This window comes from Aythya ferina, assembly GCF_964211825.1.
Source record: "Aythya ferina genome assembly, chromosome: Z".
In the NCBI taxonomy this organism is placed as follows: Eukaryota; Metazoa; Chordata; class Aves; order Anseriformes; family Anatidae; genus Aythya; species Aythya ferina.
In genome coordinates this window covers 46,012,630-46,035,417 of record NC_140299.1, presented here as the reverse complement: position 1 = coordinate 46,035,417, position 22,788 = coordinate 46,012,630, and the positions used below count along the sequence as shown (strand labels likewise).

General features: G+C 35.5%; 1 protein-coding gene across 4 annotated transcripts in view; it reads left to right on the top strand.

Moving 5' to 3' along the window:
• The window catches only part of CNTNAP4 (contactin associated protein family member 4), a 409,919-nt gene that overhangs the window by 6,385 nt on the left and 380,746 nt on the right, over positions 1-22,788 (top strand). For all 4 annotated transcript variants that reach the window (XM_084503723.1, XM_084503724.1, XM_084503722.1 and 1 more), the window contains exon 2: positions 16,483-16,593. In XM_084503723.1, the coding sequence (XP_084359849.1) occupies positions 16,483-16,593 (111 nt within the window). The remainder of the gene's footprint in view (positions 1-16,482; positions 16,594-22,788) is intronic.

Below are 22,788 nucleotides of genomic sequence, written 5' to 3'. Positions count from 1 at the left end.
AGCCTATACCACCAGTCTTCAATTAAAACTGTGAAATGAAGATATTCGGTGTCTTGTTTTGATTTTCTTTTCAGATTCACCAGTGTTTATTACAAATTTCTATGCAATTTTTAGTAAGCAAAATATGATATGGCATAGAAGAAAAAAAATTTGTTTATGTACTACTTATGACATATTTTCAATTAAATAATTTTTAAAAGTGATTGAAAACTTGAAAACGTTTTACATTTTGAACAGATTAAAATTAGTACCTACAGAAAAAATACTTAAACATACTTCTCAACAGACTATTCAAAAACAGACATACAAAACACCTATGTCTAAGGTTTTAAATCACTAAAGATTGATATAACAAACATATAAACAAATAAAACATTTTTAGGAAATTTATGTGTTAGGTCTAGTTACTTTTTTATTAATTATATCTTCTTCCTTGATAGTGTTCAAAATAAGTTACTGCTTATTCCTTGTTGGTAGAGTACCTATTTGCTTCTATAACAAACTTTTAGTAATTAACATAATTACGTATGTGGTCTTGAGGGAAATTTAGATTAGAAACATCATGATGAAATATTTGAATTTATTTTTATTACTTAATATCATTCTTTATTCAGATGTTAACTGAAGTAGATCTTGCTCTTTTAAGGGTTTGATGTGCCTAATTTTAAATTCAAATAGAAATTTTTCCCAAAACATAATTGTTCTTAAAAATGTGATTTTATAAAGATCTTTTTTTTTGCCCAGTATATTTAAAGTTTGTCCTCCACTAATTCCCAGCTGTGTCTGCTTAACATGTTCTAAGCAAAACAAAACAAGCAAACAAAATTGTCATGAAAAATGTAGTTAAACAAAAGGGAAAAAATATCATGATTTATATGATGTGTAAACTAATAAAGAACCTTACTAGTACAGCAAATAGAAGAGGTGGTTGTTCCAGGTCTGGGGCAGAGATTTTGAACAAGATAGTGAGAGTAAAATTTTCAGAGAGTGATGTGCAATATAAAAAAAGTGCTGCAAGCAGGCACCAAGAAGAAGGCACCCTCCATATAGGAAGACTCTGGTTAATTCACCTGCAGCACTGTGCTTTATGTTCTGCTATATTAGATTGGATATACTCAACATAGATATTCTGTAATCATCTGAAAGTTTTGAAGAGAGGACAGGGGACATTTCTTTTCCCAATATTACAAATTATGGGGAGGGCATATGATGTTTAAAATTATACAGCAATAATAAGAAAATACTAATTAGAATCTGGAAGATATTTTCATTGAAAAGTAACTAGAAGGAGATGCAGAATGTAAATTTTTCCTGATTTTTTACTGCTTTATAAATTAACAAATTGGTCTTACTCTTGGACAATGTGATGAACTCAAATGGTTTCTAGAGAGGGAAAAATATATATATATATATCTGTCTAAAATTAAAGACCTGAAACCTGGATGTCTGCCTCTGAGGTAGTTAAGTCCCTTTATAGTATGTGGAGAGAATATAGTAGTAAAGAATTCATGCAAAAGATAGAAGAAAAAAAAATAATTCATGGAATGTTAGTTTTCTAGTATAAGACACTTTGCAGTGTAGAATTTGTCTTATCACTAGTTATGACTGTGAGTCTAGATAACAGTGATAAAACAGATAAAAGTATCTTGTTGTTTTTATTTGAAAACTTTTTTTTTTTTTTTTTTTTTTTACCGACCAGCATATAATGAGAGTTATAGGCTCTTACTAGAGAAGATAGGAAAACCTTTTATACTCCAACGCAACAAACTGTGTCTCTAAGTGTTATTTCTCGAACACCACTACCTATGCACCTGTCTAGTTTGAAATAGTTTTGTAATAATAGTGTAACTTTAATACCATTTGTTTTGTTTTGTTTTACCTTGTTATTAAGAAAAAAAAAAAAAAAAAAAAAAAAAAAAAAAAAAAAGACTATTTGGCACATAGGATTTTGTTATTATATCTATCATATATCTATCATAGAATATCCAAGTTGTAAGGGACTCACAAGGATCATCAATTCCAACTTCTGGGTGCCCAAAGGACCACCCTCCAATAAATAAATAAATTGGAGGTATCTGAGAACATTGTTCAAATGCTTCTTGAACTCCTGCAGGCTGTGTGCCATGGGGAGCCTGTTCCAGTGCCTGAACAACTTCTTGGTGAAAAACTTTTTCCTGATATCCAGCCCAACCCTTCCCTGTCACAGCTTCAATCTGTTCCCTCAGGTCCTATTACTAGTCACCAGAGAAGGGATCAACATTTGACTCTACACTTCTTCCTCATGAAGAAGTTGTAGACTGCAATGAGGACATACCTCAGCCTCCTCTTTTCCACGCTGAACTATCCAAGTGATTTTAGCTGCTTCTCATACATCTTCCCCTCTAGACCATTTGCCATCTTTATTGTCCTCATTTGGACAACCTTTAAAAGCTTTATATCTTTCTTATACTGTGGCACCCAAAACTGCACACAGTACTCAAGGTGAGGCCACATCAGCAGGACAATCGCTTCCTTTGATTGGCTGACAATGCACCCCATGATGTGGTTGGCCCTCCTGGCTACCAATGAACTCTATTGGCTCGTGTTCAGCTTGCTGTTGATCAAAACCCCTAAATAGCTTTGTGTAGGGGCTGATCTCCAGCATCTTGTCCTCCAGTCTATACATTTAACTGCAGTTGCCCCTTCCCAGGTGCAGAATTTGGCACTTGCTCTTGTTAAACTTCATGCTGTTGGTGATTGCCCAGCTGTCTAATTTGTCAAGATACCTCTGCAAGGCCTCACCACCTTTGATGACTGACCTCTGACCAACAGCTCCACCCAATTTGGTATCATGCATGAGCTTGCTCAAAAAAACATTCAAGTCCTTCATCCAAATTTTTTTTTATGAAAACACTAAAGAGGACTGGTCCTAAACCAGATATCTGTGGAACCCTACTAGTGACAGGTCGACAGCCTGTTGTAACCCTACTTACAAGAAACATCTGAGCCTAACTAATTAGCTAATGGTTCACCCACCTTATTATGCTTTCATCTAACTGTATTCTGGTCATTTTGTCTGGAAGGATACTGTGAGAGACAGTATTGGAAGCTTTACTGAAGTCCAGAACAATGTCATCGACTAACTTCTTTTAGTCAACTAACGGGGTGATCTTGTTTTAGAAGGAAATCAAGTTTGTTAGATATGACCATTCCCTAGTGATCCCATGCTAGCTCTGACCAGTAACTGCTTTGTCCTTCAGGTGTTTTTCAATAACTCCCAGAATAATCTCCATAATTTTAATAATAAATAAAACAATTAAAAACAACAATAAATTTCAATGTCTTTATTCAACCAGAGCTCCTAGGGAAATCAATGGGAGTTTTACCTAAACAAATATTAAATAAAAACTTTAGAAGAAATGAGATGACTATTCATTCATTGATAACATGTTGAATAGTTTGAATATAACTGGTCTCTATCTCTTTTCCATGCACAAGTCTTTTAGTTTTGCTTTGTTTGGAGGATTCAGATACAGAGTTCTGTAACAAAATAGAATTATACATTTGTCCCAGCTGACAAAAAAATAAATATAAGTAGTTTCATTGTAGTCTCATTTCTTAATGTATTTTTGAAAGGTTTGTATGACAATGATAAATATGTCAAAGGAAAAGGAAAAAGGCAGAATTTTACTCATGGTATACTCTGTGAAAAATGTTATTCTGACCATTGTATCAAAAATAAATAATTAAGTAAAATGAAGTACAGAATTGACTAAATGAGACATGAGTCAGCTATGAAATCTTTGTTTGGATTTTCCTTCCTTCCTTCCTTCCTTCCTTCCTTCCTTCCTTCCTTCCTTCCTTCCACAAAGTTAAAAAAAAAAAGAGACAGAGACTGGGTAAAAAGTGATTATATATAAGGACCAATATGTATATTTTTGCACTATCTGCAATGAAGGGTTTTTATTTATTGAATCCTTTATAAAATGTCTGCATCTATTTGCTAGTTTCCTAGATATTTAAATATCCAATTAGACTGACCTAAATTTTGAACTCTGGGTAAGAGAATGATTCATATGTTTGCTGAAATTAAGTTCTGTTATACTTAGGAACTTATGATACTACAGTAGAAAATTAGCTTTTTTTTTTTTTTTTTTTTTTTTTTTTCCCACCATCTTGTGTCATATCTGCAGAAAGGAAAAAAAAAAATCAAATCTAAAATGACAAAGATTGTGCAGCTTCTGGTTACAAATTTCACATTACAGTTTTTCTTGGAGCAATGTATTGTATTCTTAGTAGATATTTGATATATGGATAAATTGAGAAATTTTCAGAAAGAATTCCCTGATCTAACACACACCTCTAGTAAAGTGTATATGTGGGATGGAGATAATGAAGGGGACAGTTCTTGTTTTGATGTATCTAATATATTTTGACAACATCTCAGTGGATTTGTTTCTAAGGTACTGACGAAGGTGCTGAAAATGTATGTTGAGTGGAATTAAATTATGTCATGTTTCAGTGTGTGGTTGTGCATACTAGAACACTCAGGAACGAAAAACTTGATTTAAAAATCTGCTGGTGGGCTAGTGTCAATGAATTGATATCATAATAGATCACTATGACTTCCTTAGGAAACACTGAATATGATGTTTGAATTCACGTTCACTTTGATAGCTATTTGCATATGTCTGGTTAAGTGGTTTAACACCTTAAAAGGAGATAAATATATATGTATATATTTGGGGGAGATTTATCTTTCATACCTGTACCATTTTACAGTAGCAAAGGTAATATCATTTACTGATTCTATATATATTTAATTATATACATTACAGATAATATTTTAATTAATATAGAACATTTGGATAACATCTAAAATTGTTTATGCCTCCTTTCCTCAGGTATTCTATTTGGACTCTAACACAAAATAATCTTAAACCTGGGAGACCCAGCCTTAGGAGAACATTGGAATGTACCTATGACCCTTGTATTTCATCCCTGTCATTTGTTAGTATAGAGCTATGTGCAGGAAAAAAAAAAAAAAAAAAAAAAAAAAAAAAAAAAAAAAAGTTGATGAAGAAGGAATTCCTAAGGAATGTGAAATTCTATTTGGAACATTCCTTTGGAACCCCACTTATGTGACTATGTTAAAACTACACTTGTAATTGTGGACAGTTTCAGCCAGAAATAATAATAAATATATATATATATATATATACACAGGCATATAAAATAAATAAATAAATAAAAGTGCAAAATGCTTTTTCAGATCAGAATACTGTAAGATTCTATGTGTTTCTTAAACTGCAGTCTGTCATAGTAACCAGGTAAATTACTGGTAAATAGTAGTGGGTGACAAATACTCACTGTGTTGATTGTTATAGCCTCCTTTAAATGTTTTGGTAGCAGGAGTGCTGCAGGGGTGGTCTGAGAGGAGAGTCCAGAATCTGCCCCACATTAGGTAATAGCCAGTTCCAGGTGACTTAAGAAGGGATCTACTTCTGGACAAAGCTGAGCTCATCAGTGATGCTGGTTGTGCCTTCATGATACCACATTTAAGAAATGGTAAAAGAACAGTGCGGTAGTACCTGGGAGAGAAAGGAGTGAGAAAATATGAGAGAAACAGCCCTGCAGACACCAATGTCAGTGAAGAAGGGAAAGGAAGTGGCCCTGGCACCAGAGAAGAAGTTCCCCAGTGGTCTATGGAGATGACTATGATGGAGAAGGCTGTCCCTCTGCAACCCATAGCATACAATGATGGATTAGGTATCTATGCTGCATCTTGTGGAGAAGCCCATGTAGGATTAATTCAGGAAGGACTGCATCCCATGGGATAGAGCCCATGCTAGATTAAGGGAAAAGAGTGATGATGTAGGTTTTCCCCACTGTATTTTCTCCCCCTGTTCTGTCAATTAGGGGAGTGAGATTCTAGCATGGTCATTCATGGTTATTTATTGGTGTTAAACTACTAAAATATTTTCCATTACCAAAACCTTTTTATATGAACCTAAAACAAAAGTCTGTTTAAAAATATTTGGAACATGAAAACCAACTTAAATCCACTCATCAAGCTACTTGGTGTCATCAACTTGCCGGAGGGAAAGGATGCCATCCAGAGGGATCTGGACAGGCTTGAGAGGCTTGTCTGTGCAAGCCTCATGAAGTTCAACAAGGCTAAGTGTAAATCCTGCACCTGGGCCAGTGCAATCCCAAGCACAAATGAAGGGTGTGTGGAGAACTGACTCAGAGCAGCTCTAAGCAGAAGGACTTGGGGCTGTTGGTTGATAAGCATCAGTGAGCTGGCAATGTGTGCTTGCAACCCAGAAAGCCAACCATATCCTGGGCTGCATCGAAGAGCAGCAGGTCAAAGAAGGTGATTTCCACCTTCTATTGTGATCTCATGAGACCCCACCTAGAGTACTGTGTTCAGCTCTGAGTTTGCTAGTACAAAAAGGACATGGACCTGTTAGAGAAAGTACAGAGGAGGGTCATGAGGATGATCAGAGAGCTGGAGCACCCCTCCTATGAAGGAAGAATGAGTGACTGTGGTTGTTCAACCTGGAGAAGAGAAGGCTCTGGAGGGACCTTTTAGCAGCCTTCAAATACCTAAATAAAGCCTACAGGAAATATGAAGAGGGACTTTTTATCATGGTTTGTAGTGATAGGATAAGGGGGGTTACTTTAATATATATATATATATTTACATATAGATAGATAGATAGATATTAAATATAAGGAAGAAAGTCTTTACTCAGAGGGTGGTGAGACACACTGGAAGAGGTTGCCCAAAGAATTTGTGGATGCCCCATCCCTGGAAATGTTCAAGGCCAAGTTGGATGGGTCTTTGAGAAACCTGGTCTAGTGGAAGGTGTCCCTGCCCATGGTGGTGGTGGTGTGCAGGGGATGGGCATGAGGGGGCAGGGGACAACTAGATAATCTTAAAGATCTGTTCAACATAAACCACACTATAATACTAAGACTCTATGAAATTTCTTCTCAAAATTCATTGTAACTTTTTTCCATAACTTAGATATCACTAAAAGAAGAAATAATATATCAGATCATAGACTATAAGATCATCTGCATTAGAAAGTGGAGTTTGACATGAAGGAGAGGAAGGGTTATTTCTAACATATCTACAAGGTTCAGACTAAAAAGAAACTTTCTTTAAAATAGTAAGTGATGTTTTTCTCAGTGGTTAAACTCATTCTGTATTTGTGTAGCTTTGAGAATATTTTTTTTCTTTTTTTAACTACACTTGAGATGTCTGGCTTTCTGACTTTCTCCCTGTTACGGTAAAATTAAATTTCCAGCATACTGACATATAATACTGCTGTTCAAAATTTAGAATGTTGACATGGACAGAACAAAGATTTCCATAGCTGTTTTTTCTAGGCTTTATAAAGAAATTTAAAAGTAAATAACCCTGTCTGGCCCAATATTTGAAGAAAAGAAAGACATCATTTGTTTACTTAGAAAATTTTACACTTTCATAATATGCAGCTAGATTATAACAAACATGGTCCTTCCTCTAGGAGAGATATTAATTTAAATCTGTGTATTTACCATCTTGGAGAGGAGAGGAGAGGAGAGGAGAGGAGAGGAGAGGAGAGGAGAGGAGAGGAGAGGAGAGGAGAGGAGAGGAGAGGAGAGGAGAGGAGAGGAGAGGAGAGGAGAGGAGAGGAGAGGAGAGGAGAGGAGAGGAGAGGAGAGGAGAGGAGAGGAGAGGAGAGGAGAGGAGAGGAGAGGAGAGGAGAGGAGAGGAGAGGAGAGGAGAGGAGAGGAGAGGAGAGGAGAGGAGAGGAGAGGAGAGGAGAGGAGAGGAGAGGAGAGGAGAGGAGAGGAGAGGAGAGGAGAGGAGAGGAGAGGAGAGGAGAGGAGAGGAGAGGAGAGGAGAGGAGAGGAGAGGAGAGGGGGAAGGCAAGGCAAGGCAAGGCAAGGCAAGGCAAGGCAAGGCAAGGCAAGGCAAGGCAAGGCAAGGCAAGGCAAGGCAAGGCAAGGCAAGGCAAGGCAAGGCAAGGCAAGGCAAGGCAAGGCAAGGCAAGGAAAGGAAAGGAAAGGAAAGGAAAGGAAAGGAAAGGAAAGGAAAGGAAAGGAAAGGAAAGGAAAGGAAAGGAAAGGAAAGGAAAGGAAAGGAAAGGAAAGGAAAGGAAAGGAAAGGAAAGGAAAGGAAAGGAAAGGAAAGGAAAGGAAAGGAAAGGAAGAAAAAGAAAAGAGGAAAAAAAATGAGGAAATAATTTTATACTTTAAACCTTAAACCTTAAACCTTATGATATTTTCTTATGTAATGACAGTGAATTCTTTTGGATATTATACACCTAACTTTGTACTTGCATATATATATAAATAAATAATCAAATATATATATATATATAAAAGACTTCAAGATTTTTTTTTTCTGTTTCTTTATAATAAAACATGATTTTTAAAATTTATTCTATAAGAAATACCTACCACATGTTTATATCTTATTAATGTTCTTCACACTGAAGTGCTCTCTTTGGCCTCTATTTCATGCTCAGTTTTTACATGGTTTTATTATTGATGTCCATGGGTAATTACAGATGTGAATTTATAGAGCACTCAAGTATGTTTAGTTGCAGATAAGAATGCAGATATGAATGCATCTGCCTAAAGGTGATAAGGAAAATGATCTGTTGTTGTTCTGAGTCAGTTCATAGTTAATTTATATACATATTAATAGAAAAAAAAAAAAAAAAGGTAGAAAATACAGAAATACAGAACATACTGCACACACCTTTTGGGAGAGGGTGTTCAGTATTGTATCTTCAGGTACTATGTGCTAAGTTCATATCTCTTACAAACAATGCATTCCCAAATGATAGAAAGCTTCTTTGTAATTACCCTGTTTCTCTAATTGTATTATGTTTACATGGCAAGGGTTTGATAGCAGTGGAGCTGCAGAATTGGCTTCTGAGAGAAAAATCCGGAAGCTGCCCCATGTTAGATAAGAGCCAGTTCCAGCTGGCTCCAAAAGGACCCACTGATGGTCAGAAGATGATAAGTGATGAAGAAAGCAGTTCCTGAAGAGCTGTTGTCTGTTTGGGAAGGACAGTATATCATGGAAGGGACCACATATTGCAGCAAGGGAAGAGAGTGACCATAAAGGAGCGTTAGAGATGAAGCATTAGAGACTGACCACAGCACCTATCCCCCATTCCCCAGTGACAGTTGGGTAGAGTAGTTAGAATATTGTAGACTGGGGAGAAGGTGATTTTAGTTTGTTTTTACTCCTCACTGTTCTAGTCTTCTAGTGGTAGACAATAAACTATATTACTTTCCCTATGTCAAGTCTATTTTGCCCACGACTATAATTATTAAATTATTTCCCTGTCCTTATGTCAACCCTTGTGCCCTTCCTATCATATTTTCTCCCCCTTTTTTCCTTGAGGGAGTGAGAAAGTTGTTGTGGTGTGGTTCAGCTGCCCATCAGGGTAAAACCAACAAACACAACAGTAGCACTTTAGACACTTTCTTCATGGACATTTTTTATAAGCAGATTGGTTGTTTCAATAAATGATATTGACAGTCACGACAATTAAGAAAGTTAGGAAAGTGTCTTTTTTTGTTTGTTTGTCTGTTTGTTTAAGACTTCTAGTGGCAATTGGTGTTTTCTTTGTTAGACTGATAGATTCCATTTACACTGTCCAGAAGGAACCCATACAGAATAATATTTCCATTTTAATCCTCACTAAAATGGAGTCACAAATTTACAAGATGTCCCTGTCCTTGGTAGGAACGTTGGTCTAAATAGAATTTCAAGGTCCCCAGCAACCCAAACCCTTCTGTGACTCCGTGATTCTGTGATTCTGTCTATTCTTTCTAGCTTAATTATATTTTACAATAGTTAGAAGCAGATACTGTGGAGTCATGGAACTTTGGACACTTTATTGACTTCATTTATTTTGCATTGATAATGAGCTATCAAAAAAACCTCTCAGCAGCTCTTTTTTTTTTACAGATTTCATCTCAGGTTTCTGATTATGCAAGTGGTTTGTGGTACAGGTAACATCATCTCTGTCCTGTCCTCTGCCCACTTCAGAGAATTTTTAAGGTTAGAAAAGACCTCCAAGGTCATCCAGTCCAGCCATCACCCTTCTACCAATGTCACCCACTAAAAAATGTCCCTATGCACCACATCAAACTTTTCTTTAAACAACCCCAGGGACGGTGACACCACCACCTCCCTGGGCTACCCGTTTCAATGCCTGACTACTCTTTCATAAAATAAATTTCTTCTAATTTCCACCCTAAACCTCCCCATGCACAACTTGAGGCTATTCCCTCTAGTCCTGTTACTGGTTATCTGTGAGAAGAGGCTGACACCCAGCTTCCCACAACTTCCTTTCAGGTAGTTATGGAGAATGGTAAGGTCTCCCCTGAGCCTTCACTTCTCCAGAGTAAATAATCCCAGTTCTCTCAGCCACTCCTCAGGAGACTTATATTTCAGGCCCTTCACCAGCTTCATAGCCCTTCTCTGGACACGCATCAGGCCCTTAATGTCCTTCCCAAAGTGAGGGGCCCAAAACTGATCACAGTACTCAAGGTGTGGCTTCAACAGAGCAGAATACAAACACCTTCTTGATCCTGCTGGCTACATTATTCCTGGTGCTATCCAAGATGCCGTTGGTCTTCTTGGCCACCTGGGCACACTGCTGGCTGATGTTTAGGCAAGCATCAACCAGCCCCCCAAATCCTTTTCCTCTGCACAGATTCCAAGCCACTCTGCCCTAAGCCTTGTGTAGGGTGTTGTGACCAAAGTGCAGGACCTGGTATTGTTGAACTTCATCCCATTGGCCTTTGGCCAATGACCCATTCTGTCCAAGACCTTTCTACCCTCCAGCAGATCAACACTTCCCCACAGCTTGGTATCATCTGCAAACTTACTTAGGGTGCACTCAATTCCACCATCTAAATCATCAATAAGGACATTAAAGAGGATGGCACCCCAGCACCAACCCCTGGGGAACACCACTCATGACCAGTCTCCAGATGGATTTCACTCCATTCACCAGTTGATTTCACCAAGAACATTTCCAATGTTCATGACTCATCAGTGTTTCTTGTAAAGTTGGCTTATGTAAGTTAATATTTTATGATATGTATGACAACAGCAAGTGTAATTGCACTTTGCAGCGATTGTTTTTTGACCATGTGGTACAACCTTACTAGTCCTTTTGTTTCAGAACCTCATCTGAATATCTCTGTACTTGATAGTGCCAGTCAGGAAAAAAAAAGAATCCTTTTCTCACTGTCAACCCTTGCCATCACATTAAGTTGTTGATATAATAGCAAGAAATACATAGTTATTAAAGCTAGGCACTCACCTGAAGAGAAAATTAATAGGGCAGGAGCATTCACTGGAATGACAAAATCAACTTTATTTTAATACTGGATAAACTGATTAAGAAATAATGAAAATAAGTGTTTTTTCTAGACACCATGTAATATTCATTCAATATGAGAGATCATTCAATATGTTTTCTTTAACAATGAATCACACATCTTTAAGTAGGACAGAAATGTATGGTATAGATCAGAGTACAATTCTATTGATTTTTAAATGATATATGCAACTATGTATGGAAATGTGAGAAGACTGTGCTAAGTAGATCAGTGTCCAGCAAGGGATTTCCTCTCCATCAGCACAGAAAGACTGCTCATACTTAGAGGGAAGAAAGACTGAAGGAACTAGGGACAAGACAAAAACAAACTAATTCTGCCAGCCAGTATATACTTTAAGGAAAAAGAGTACATAGTTATGCTATCTCCTGTACCATTGAGGTTGCACTGTTTGCTCAGAGATTAAGATTTTGTCATACTCAACCTAAAACTGTCTTCCTATTTTCTATCCTTGAGTAAACAAAAGATTAGAAGCTCATACTTTTTTTTTGTTGTTGTTGTTGTTCTACTTAACATTGACTTATGCATAAAAAAAAAAGTTGGTAACTTAGTTAATGAAGTCAGAACTCAGTAGGGTAAGCACGGTTTCTCCTAAACTACATTTTTTTCTCCTTGAGTTGTCAGACTGCAATGTTAATTTTGTAAGTACATTGAAAAATAAATTATGTCTCAAAGGTCTTATTATTTTTTTAATGAATTTAAATATGTGGTTCTGTATGAAGATTCATTTGGAGTGTTATTTTTATGTTATTTTAGCTCTATTACAACATTTAGGGACTGTAGTATTTTTCTGTCTTTCTTTGATAGATATCATCATAGATTTGTCATATTGTTCTCAAGGAATAAGTGGAAAAGAATGATCCTTGCATATTACCTGGGTTATTCATTGTTCCACATAAGTAGCCTGATTAGTTGATTCTTTATTTGTGTTATATACAAATAAATATGGTAAAACCATCTGTATACAGCAGGAACTGGTCAGGCTGTTTATACATATGTCCATCTAGTGTCCTACAATGGACAATAATTCTAATGCATTTTCGAAGTTTAAATAATTGTAGATGTAAGCTGTTGATTTGCATTAAAATAATTTTTTTTTTTAAATATATTATAGATTTTCCATTTTACATGATAAGACAGTACATTTAGTACTTTATCAGTACATTTAATTGTTTTATAGTATTGTTAGATCAATAGACTTACAATATCCGTCTGAGAACAGGTAATCAGCAATGTTTAATTTTGCTTTCTGTCCCATTACTGTATTTATATATCCTTGTGGACATGTAATGTAAACTTTTTCTTTTTTTTAATCAACTTTTTTTTCCTTTCTTTATGAAAGATTTTTTTTTCCTTTCTCCTGATCCTCAGGGTACAAATTCATAATTTATTTTCTACTCTGTCTCTGTCTCTTTCTTCTCTGTCCAAGTTACTGAGGACTGTGGACGAGATGATATCTATTATTTCTGGCCTACAATTAATGGCTTATATCTATATCTTTGTGGCTTGGATTTGTAATTCTTAATACTTGAAGAATTCCTATCTTAATTCCCTGCAGTTTAATTCCCGCTTACTTCGTATCTCCTGTTATCATTTTCCTGATAGCTGGTTTCCTTATATCATATAAGAAAAGTAGCTCCTTTCCCCAGCTACTCCAGAATGACTAGCATTTTCCTATAGATAGATAGATAAAATCATCTTCTGATGTTCAATCTAAAAATTGCCTGTCATAAATAAACATAGACTTCTTCAACACGATCTACATTAGATCACCTTTGTTTCACATTATCTAATTATCAATGTACCTCCATTACCTTCAATATTCTTTCCTTTCAAAACTGTTCTAAAAATCTTATATATCACTGAAGTCAAATTTTACTTAGTCAAATTTTACTGCATGGTTTGCACCCCCTCTAACTTCCTAGCCTTCTCCACTCTATATTTATACCAAACAGAATGTTCAATATACTTGCTAAACATAGCGTTATCTGTTAAATATATGTTAAACACACCGATCTGCAGACACATGGATATTAAAAGATAAACATATACTCAAAAAAAAAAGATAAACACATACTCAAAATTCATTCTTAAATATCATCATAAAATATAAGTGGTACATGCTTATAATTGCTTAAGTAACATAAACTTTGGAAATGTTTCTGGGATTACTGCTTCTAAAAACACTATGCATGCACTTTTTTTTTTTAATATGTCTATTATGACAGAATAATGCCATTCTAATCTGCAATCACTTTTTTTTTTTTTTTTACCTCTTTTCTTAAGTTGCTTATATCAAGGGATATTCCTGAAGACAATAAAATATTTGGATTTAATGAAAAATACCACATAAATGTGAAGATCTTCAACATATGATAATAAATGTAACACACCAGTGACTTTGGTCTAATCTTAAATGAGTTGTGCCTGTTATAAATGCTTCAGTTGTATAGTCTATTTTTAAATATTTTAATTATTTATTATTTTATTATTTTATTTTATGTTATTTTATTTATTTATTTATTTATTTTTACTTTTACTTCTAGTAACAAAATTCTTTCTGAAAACCTGAGTAGAGTTTATTTTGGAATATATAACATGCACATTAATAAATAAAAATAACTACAATAACAGTATGCAGATATTTCTTTCCATGAATCCAGTTAATAAAATAAAATACTAAAATACTGTTTGGACCAATTCAGATTTGAATCTATTCTTGAAATGTATAAGCTTAAAAGAAAATGATTAAATTTTGCTATATTATAACACCGATATCTCATCATCTTTCCCAAAGTTTAGGATGCTTTTATTATGCAAATTTAGAATCATAGAATTGTAGAATATCGCAAGTTGGAAGGGAACCATAAGATCATCAAGTCCAATTCCTGAAAGTTATTTAAATAACTTTATATAAATGATAAGTTATAATAAGTTATTCTATAATAACAAATTATAATAAGTTATTTAAATAACTTTCAGCTAACAACTACATGAAACAACAATATGAACAGCATCTCTTTGAATTAAACAAAACAAAACAAAACAAACAAACAAACAAATAATTCCTGGTAGATTATAGTAATATGTGTCTTATCTGACACTCAATCTCATAAGGTTACCCTGAGATAATGTTTTCTCATTTCTTGTTATAGCTCTCGTTGTAGCTCTTCCCCAACCTTGTTCCTTCCTACTAGTTATTAAGAAACTGTTGCTACATTCCTTCAGTTGCCACACACACTAACATTTTGTATGTCTGCAGATTAACACACTTTGTTTTGCAGTGGATAAAAAAATTTCCTTTCCTTTCCTTTCCTTTCCTTTCCTTTCCTTTCCTTTCCTTTCCTTTCCTTTCCTTTCCTTTCCTTTCCTTTCCTTTCCTTTCCTTTCCTTTCCTTTCCTTTCCTTTCCTTTCCTTTCCTTTCCTTTCCTTTCCTTTCCTTTCCTTTCCTTTCCTTTCCTTTCCTTGCCTTGCCTTGCCTTGCCTTGCCTTGCCTTGCCTTGCCTTGCCTTGCCTTGCCTTGCCTTGCCTTGCCTTGCCTTGCCTTGCCTTGCCTTGCCTTGCCTTGCCTTGCCTTGCCTTGCCTTGCCTTGCCTTGCCTTGCCTTGCCTTGCCTTGCCTTGCCTTGCCTTGCCTTCCCTTCCCTTCCCTTCCCTTCCCTTCCCTTCCCTTCCCTTCCCTTCCCTTCCCTTCCCTTCCCTTCCCTTCCCTTCCCTTCCCTTCCCTTCCCTTCCCTTCCCTTCCCTTCCCTTCCCTTCCCTTCCCTTCCCTTCCCTTCCCTTTTATCACTATAAATGTAATCTGTGGATAATGAGGCTAAAACTTATTTTTTGTGTAGACTTTAAAGAGTAGTTATAAAACCACTAAAGTTTGTATTATGGAAGACTAGAGGAGGAAACACACTTATAAATGCAAATTCTTATTTTCCTTGGTTTTTGCTTGTTCCTTTAACCTTCAATTCAGTTACACTGAATTTGGTAAAAGGTTGATGTACATAAGCTTATCAAGTCCAAGTAATGTGGCCTCTTCTTTGTGAAGACTGGATGTTACCTGTGTGATTTAAGACTTGTAACTGAAGCGGTTATGGACAGTATCAGATCATCTCCTTAGAAACAGTTTTGCTTAGAGAACCAAATGAGACAACATGAAAAATGATAGGTATTTGAAAGTGATTACAACAACAACAACAACAACAAACAACAACAACAATAATAATAATAATAATAACAACAACAACAACAATGACAATAATATATAATAATCCCCTGGAGACATTTATGTAAGAGGATTGCTGATAATTAGAAATATTGATAATTAATAAGCAGAAACATTTAATTATCCGAGTCAGGAAAAGATTCACATTTGTGATTTTGACACTGGGAACCTGGTAGACAAAAAGAAGGCTTTGTAGAAGAACTCACCTGTGAGTTTTCACTTATCAGTTACATCCAGAGAATGTTTGTCCTGAAAACAATCATTTCATAAAGACTAATAATTTACATAATTTCCCCACATTTTCTAATCAACAGATGCCAGCACAATATATTGCTTACATATCTAGTGTTTTAAAGTTCGTCTTCATTCAGATAAAATTATAAAATATATTGATTCTCAATTTACATTTTGCAAATTTAAATGGAGAATGGATGCATGCCCTAGACAGTAATTGAGCTGGAGAGGTATTTAACATCCAAAGTATCAATTAACATTTGCTTTTTTTGTGCACCGTTGATTGTGAACTACAGTTAAGGTGTAGTGTTTGTTTGTTTGTTTGTTTTGTTTTGTTTTGTTTTTCCATAGAACTAAGGTTTCGTTTTGCCTGGTGTTAGGACTTTCATGTTAATAACTGTGTGTTAATGATTTTGTGTCACATCTTTTTCAAATGCATAACATCAACAAAGCAAAAGATTTTCCAGTTTGTCATTCTAAGAAGTCTTAAAATTAGTTTTTTTTTTGTTTGTTTGTTTGTTTTTAATTTACTTTTATTACTATTATTTTAATTTAAAGGAAATAAACATCTTGTGCTAGGGTTATGTTCACTTCACTAACCTAAACTTGATATTTTTCACTGACAGATAATTGTGATGATCAGTTGGTGTCTGGTTTGCCTCAGTCATCATTCAGCAGTTCATCAGAGCTGTCTAGCAGTCACAGCCCTGGATTTGCAAGGCTCAATCGAAGAGAGGGTGAGTGTGCTTTATTGGTTGATTGATTTTTTTTCTTTTTTAATAAAATAAAATAAATAAAATACCGTATTTTCTTACCTGTCCACAAAGTTGAAATGATGCTTTGTGAGTGTGTTTGGGGATACTGAGGCAGGAGAGACTTAAATTTCTTATTTTAAGGAGAGAGGAAAGGTAAAATAGCTAATCTCAAATAACTCACTACATTTAGTTTTCTTTGTGGCAAAATTTTGTAAAGATTTTACTAATTTTCATGTAAGGGATTCTTCCTGAATCAATCTGAAATCTTCATGTGATTTTCCAGCATTAAACGTAGACAGCTTTGGACATATATTTGTGCCTATTCCAAAAACATCTTTTAAAGTTATTTTTGTTTCTAAGTAAAACAAAACAAAACAAAACAAAACAAAACAAAACAAAACAAAACAAAACAAAATAAAATAAAATAAAATAAAATAAAATAAAATAATCTATTTTCTCATAGAGGCGAAATACAGGATATGCAAAGATACGAGTGTCATTTAATGTCTTTATGTAAGGAATTAGAGATAAATGCATATTCCAGCTGGAAAGACAGGGTCTGATATTTAGAAAATAGGTTTTAGAAAATGTTTGATACTTTTCCTAGAAATTTAAGATCCTAGTTATTGTAATTTTTTTTTTTTTTTTTTTCACTGAATCTGATATTATATTATTCACTGAGAAAGTGGAAAAATATGTAACTATCATATGGTCCAATTTTTTAGTAAAGGAAAAAAACCTTGCTATTAAGTTATCAGTTATATTACAGTTATATATCAGTTATATTATGCTGACAGCACAATGTCATTTCCATTTTTTTTCTGATTTACTAATTAAACGTAGATTTTCAGTCGTTTTAGACTAAAAATTTCAGATCAATTATGGGACATTTTTTTCTTTTGTTAAATGCCCTTAAAGTTTGTTAGACATTTGCTATTACACTTGAACATTTGTCATACAAGATCCAGAGATTTTTCATTTTTACTGAAGGAACTAGTATCTTGTATTTAGTGTTATCTTTACTACATGAATGAAGAATTTCTTCTAAGTAGTGTAAATATGTTTTCTGTTCCTAATGACAAAAGTCTTATCATATTTTCTCTGTGAAAGACATCTCTTCTGAAGGTTCGTACAGTATCTGTTTGCTGATATAAATTCTGACAAAAAAAAAAAAAGTAAAAATAAAACTAATTAAAAAAAAAGATTTTAAACTGTCAAGATGCATCACGTTAAACTTTGTGCTGTGTTGGTGGTCTATTTTATAATGAGTTCATAAGTCATATTAAAGATAAATGTAACTGCGCTGAACATTAAAAGATTAAATCAAGTTTGAATTAACTTCAAAATACTGAGCAATCTCAATAGTCAGTCTCATCAGCCAAATGTCCAGGAGCTCAGTTATTCCTGTCACTAACATAAGATTTCCATTTTTTATTTTATTTGTTTATATTTTTTTTTCCCACCACACCTATGAGGTTCTTGTTCTTAACATCAAAGTACTAATGTTAAGAATTAATAAATAATAAATATCTTTAGGAAGGATATTATTAAAATCTGGCAAGATATATATTATTGGTAAATAAAATCTCACTGATGACATACCTAAAAATAATATTCTATTTTAAAGTTATGGCAAAACAGCTAAATTTCAGTTTGAAAATAATTTAGTTTATATATTCAAGAGCATATGTTACTGTTTTGAATCATCTTTGTATGTTGTTTGTAAGCTATGATCCAAGTGTAGACTATGTTCAAGGATATTTTAAAGCTCAACTTTCTGACAATTAGTAAACTGAGAACAAGAGCAAACATTAGCTTTTCTAAGAATGAGTTGCTGGGGACACTGACTTCTGTTTATTTATTACCCAACAGGAAATAAAGAAATTAGTTCAGAGGTAAAGAAAATACACTTAAGATGTTATGTCTTATATCACAATCTAACTTTAATGTCAGCATTAAGACAGACAATAAGAACTGTACTGGTTATTTAGAGACATTCAAATAAACCTGATGTATTTGGTTTACATGGCAAGGCTTTGTTAGCAGGGGTTGCTGGGGAGACCTCTGAGAGAATAGTACAAAAGCCGCCTCATGTTAGATAAGCACCAGTTTTGGCCAGCTCCAATATGGGACCAGCTTCTGCCCAGAGGTCAATCAATAAACTGTGCCATTTTCACATCTCTGAGAGCAGATTCAAGAAAGGAAAAAAACTGCTGCACCACAGCAGTTGGGAGAGTGAGGAGTGAGAAACAGGTTTGAACCCAGTGTCACTGCAGAAGTTGAGCAGGAGGTGTTCCAGGTGCCAGAGCAGAAGTTCTGCTGCCACCTGTGGAGAGGCCCCTGGTGGACTAGGCTTTTCCCTTGCTGCCCATGGTGTACCACAGCAGAGCAGATCTCCATAATGCAGCCTGTGGAGGAACCCATGGTGCAGCATGCAGATATGACCTGAAGGAGGCCATGGCCAGTGGAGAACCCCTGCTGGAGGAGACTTCAGGTCAGACTTCTAGCCTATGGAGAGTGGACCATACAAGAGCTGGTGATCTGGCAGGAGCTGCTTCCTATGGGGGACACGTGCTGGAGAAGTTTGTTCCTGATGAATGGATCCTGTGGTACATACCCATATCTGGAACAATTCTTGAAGATCTGCTGCCTGTGGGAAGCCCACTCAGGATCAGTTCAGGAAGGACTGTATCCCATGGGAGGGAGCTTGTGTTGGAGCAGAGCAAGAGAGTGGCTGTGTAGTAGCAGTGGAGACAAAGTACTACAGACTGACTGCAGCCGCCATTCCTTGTTCCCCTGAGCAGCTCAGGGGAGGAGGTGGAAGAGAGTGGATGGGAGAGAAGATGTTTTTAGTTTGTTTTTCTGTTTCTCATTGTTCCAGTCTTCTAGTGATAGGTAAGAAATTTCATCAATCTCATGCTGAGTCTGTTTTGCCCATAAAGATAAATGTAGAGTGATCTCCCTGTTCTTATCTCAACCCTTGAGCTATTTTCATCATATTTTCTCCTCCTTTCCCTTTGAAGAGGGGGAGTGAGAGAGTGGTTGTGGTGAAGCTCGGCTGCTCAGCTGGGTATAACCACCACACCAGTTTACCGTATTAAATTCAAATATTACATTTTACATCAATATAAATAGCTGATAAGTATGTAACTAAATTAACTTATAACAATACTTTGCAATAACAAAAATATATCCATTCTTGTATCTCTGTGATTCCACATGACATCCTCATCTCCAAATTGGAGAGATACGGATTTGATGGGTGGGCCATTTAGTGGATAAGGAATTGGTTTGAAGGTCACATCCAGAGAGTGGTGATCAATGGCTTTATATCCAGGTGGTGGCCAGTGATGAGTGGTGTGTTCTAAATATGTGCTCTAAAAAATCTTACCTAACATCTGAGTTCTCACTAAACTGTATCTTCCTAAAGATATTGATCTACCTAAAATGTACATATAAAAACTTGTTTGCATTTCACAGAATCATTGTATGGTTAAAGTTGGAGGGGACCTCTAGAGGTCATCTAGTCCAACCCGATTGCCAAGCAGGGTGAACTAGAGCACATTGCACAGGATCACATCCAGGTGCATTTTGAATATCTCCAGACTAGACAACTCCACAACCTTTCTGGGCAGCCTATTCAAGTTCTCCATTACCCTTATAGTAAAATATTTCGTCATAGTCAGATGGAACTTCCTTTGTTTCAGTTTTTGCCCATTGCCTTTTGTCCTGTTTCTGGGCACCAATGAATAGAGTTTGGCCCTATCTGAAGAGGGCCAACACAATCCCTTCAGATATTTTTACATATTGATAAGATCCCCTCCCGGTCTTCTCTTCTCTAAACTAAACAGCCCCAGCTGTCTCAAAATCTACTCATGTGACAGGTCCTTCAGCCCTCTAATAATTTCCATGGTCCTCCTCTGGACTCATTCTAATAGTTCTTTCATCTTGTTGTACTGTGGAGCGCAGAACTGGATGCAATAATCCAGGTGAGAAACCACCAAGACTGAGTAGAGGGGGAGGATCACCTCCCCTGACCTGCTGGCAGCACTTTTCCCGACGCACCCCAGGAGACCATTAGCTTTCTTGGCCACAAGGGCACATTTCTCTCATAGTTAACCTGCTGTCTACCAGGACTTCCAGGTCCTTCTCCACAGAGCTGCTTTCTATCATGTCAGCCCCCAGCCTGACTGGTACATGGGGTTATTCTTCCCTAGGTGAAGGACCCTGCACTCGCCTTTGCTAAATTTCATGAGGTTCCTCTCCACCCAACTCTTCACCCTGTACAGGTCCCTCTGAATAGAAACACACCCATCTAGGTTATCAGACATTCATCAGGTTTTGAGTTATCAGTAAACTTGATAAGGGTGCACTCTTTTCCGTAATCCATGTCATTGATGAATACATTGAACAAGACTGGATCCAGTACCAACCCCTGTGGGACTCTGCTACTTGCAGGCCTCTAACTAGGCTGTGCCTCTGATTACAGTCCTCTGAGCTCTGCCATTCAGTTAGAGTTCTCGATCCACCACCACACTGTCCACACATCTATCGCAGACTTCTTGAGCTTGTCTGTAAGGATGTTACAGAAGACAGTGCTGAAGCCTTGCTGAAGTCAAGATAGACAACATTCACTTCTCTCCCCTCATCTACCCAGACATTTGACTCTTTTTTTTTTTTTTTTTTTTTTTAATGTACTAACTATTGTTTGTACCATGCATTTTTTTTTTAGAATTATCTTTTCCTTCACATTGTCCTCTAAAGCATGTGTACATTATAAATGATCGTGGCTTTACCTTTGGCATCTATCTACCTCATGTAGATACAAAGCAGTAGGATGTCCAATTATAAGACTCGTAGCTCTCTGTTTTCACTTTTTGTATATCTCAGGGTCACAGCACGCAACACGGTAAAGATCTTATTCATTTTGCACATTCAAAACATTTTATTTGGTTTAGTAATCAGACTGGTTAGGTTATTTTTGGTTCAATTAGAAATGACTCTATTGAATTGTGTTGATGGGGCAAGATGAAAAAAATATTTGGTCTTCAATAAATTATTCTTAAATAAATTACTCATTTTTTTTTTTTAATTTTTGCACTTAGAGAAGAGAATTATTACTTGATATTAAGCATTCTGTTACAGAACAATGTGAATTAGATTGATATGTTATTAGTGTTTGGTGGGAAGTGATTTTGAACTTTAAGCAAATTCACTTTAGAAAAGTAGATTATCCCAGTTCAATAATGCACTTGTTTTTTAAACTATCAAAATTAGGGAAAATTGAACACAGGAAAAGTAGAGTGCTTTTACACAGATTTTTTAGAAGTCAAACTGTCATAATTCATCAGTAGAGAAATAAAATAAATCTGTATATAAACATACACTACATGTATTTCAGTCACCAAATGAAAGGCAGAAATTACCAAAAAGTTAACCATAAAAGGGATATTTGAAGTTACACTGAAGAAGAGGTCTTTAGCCACACAGTTTTGAATTTAATAAATTAATAGGAAATGATAAAGGAACTGAGGAAAGAAAGCTACATTTTTTGAAGAAAAAAAAAAAAAAAGGAAAAAAAAAAAGAAAAAAGTATGGATTTCAAAGACCGCACAAAAGGTGAAACATAGACATATTAGTAGAACAGCTAACTATGATGTTATAAGCATAGAATATCTGTATGTTTCAGGTCTTTGTTTATAAAGGAAAAAAACAATATGCTTGAATTATGTGAGGACAGAAAGGGATTTTTGGTTCACTGGCTGCCAAGGAAATTGAAAACATATAAGAACAAATTGTTAAATGTTCTGAAAATTTTGCATTAATATTGGTGTATTGGTTTCCTGAAGCTTTACAAATATTCAATACATAAGTACAGACAATAAAATACTCCTGTTAAGTGTTAAAGTAGTTGCCACAATATCAGTTCTGCCTGAAATAATGGAAAGCTTGAAATAATGGAAAATACAACATGCAAGTAAAATAAATAAATAAATAAATAAATAAAAGTAAAATAGCTAATGAAAGTTAAATATTTTTAACGGAAAAGTAGACCTTATCAACAATAAATAACAAAACACCCCAATTTATGTATAAATTTGGTACATAACTCAGAAATGCAGGGATACGTGGGCTTCTATTGACTTTTGCCTAAATGTTGCATGACATCCTAACTTT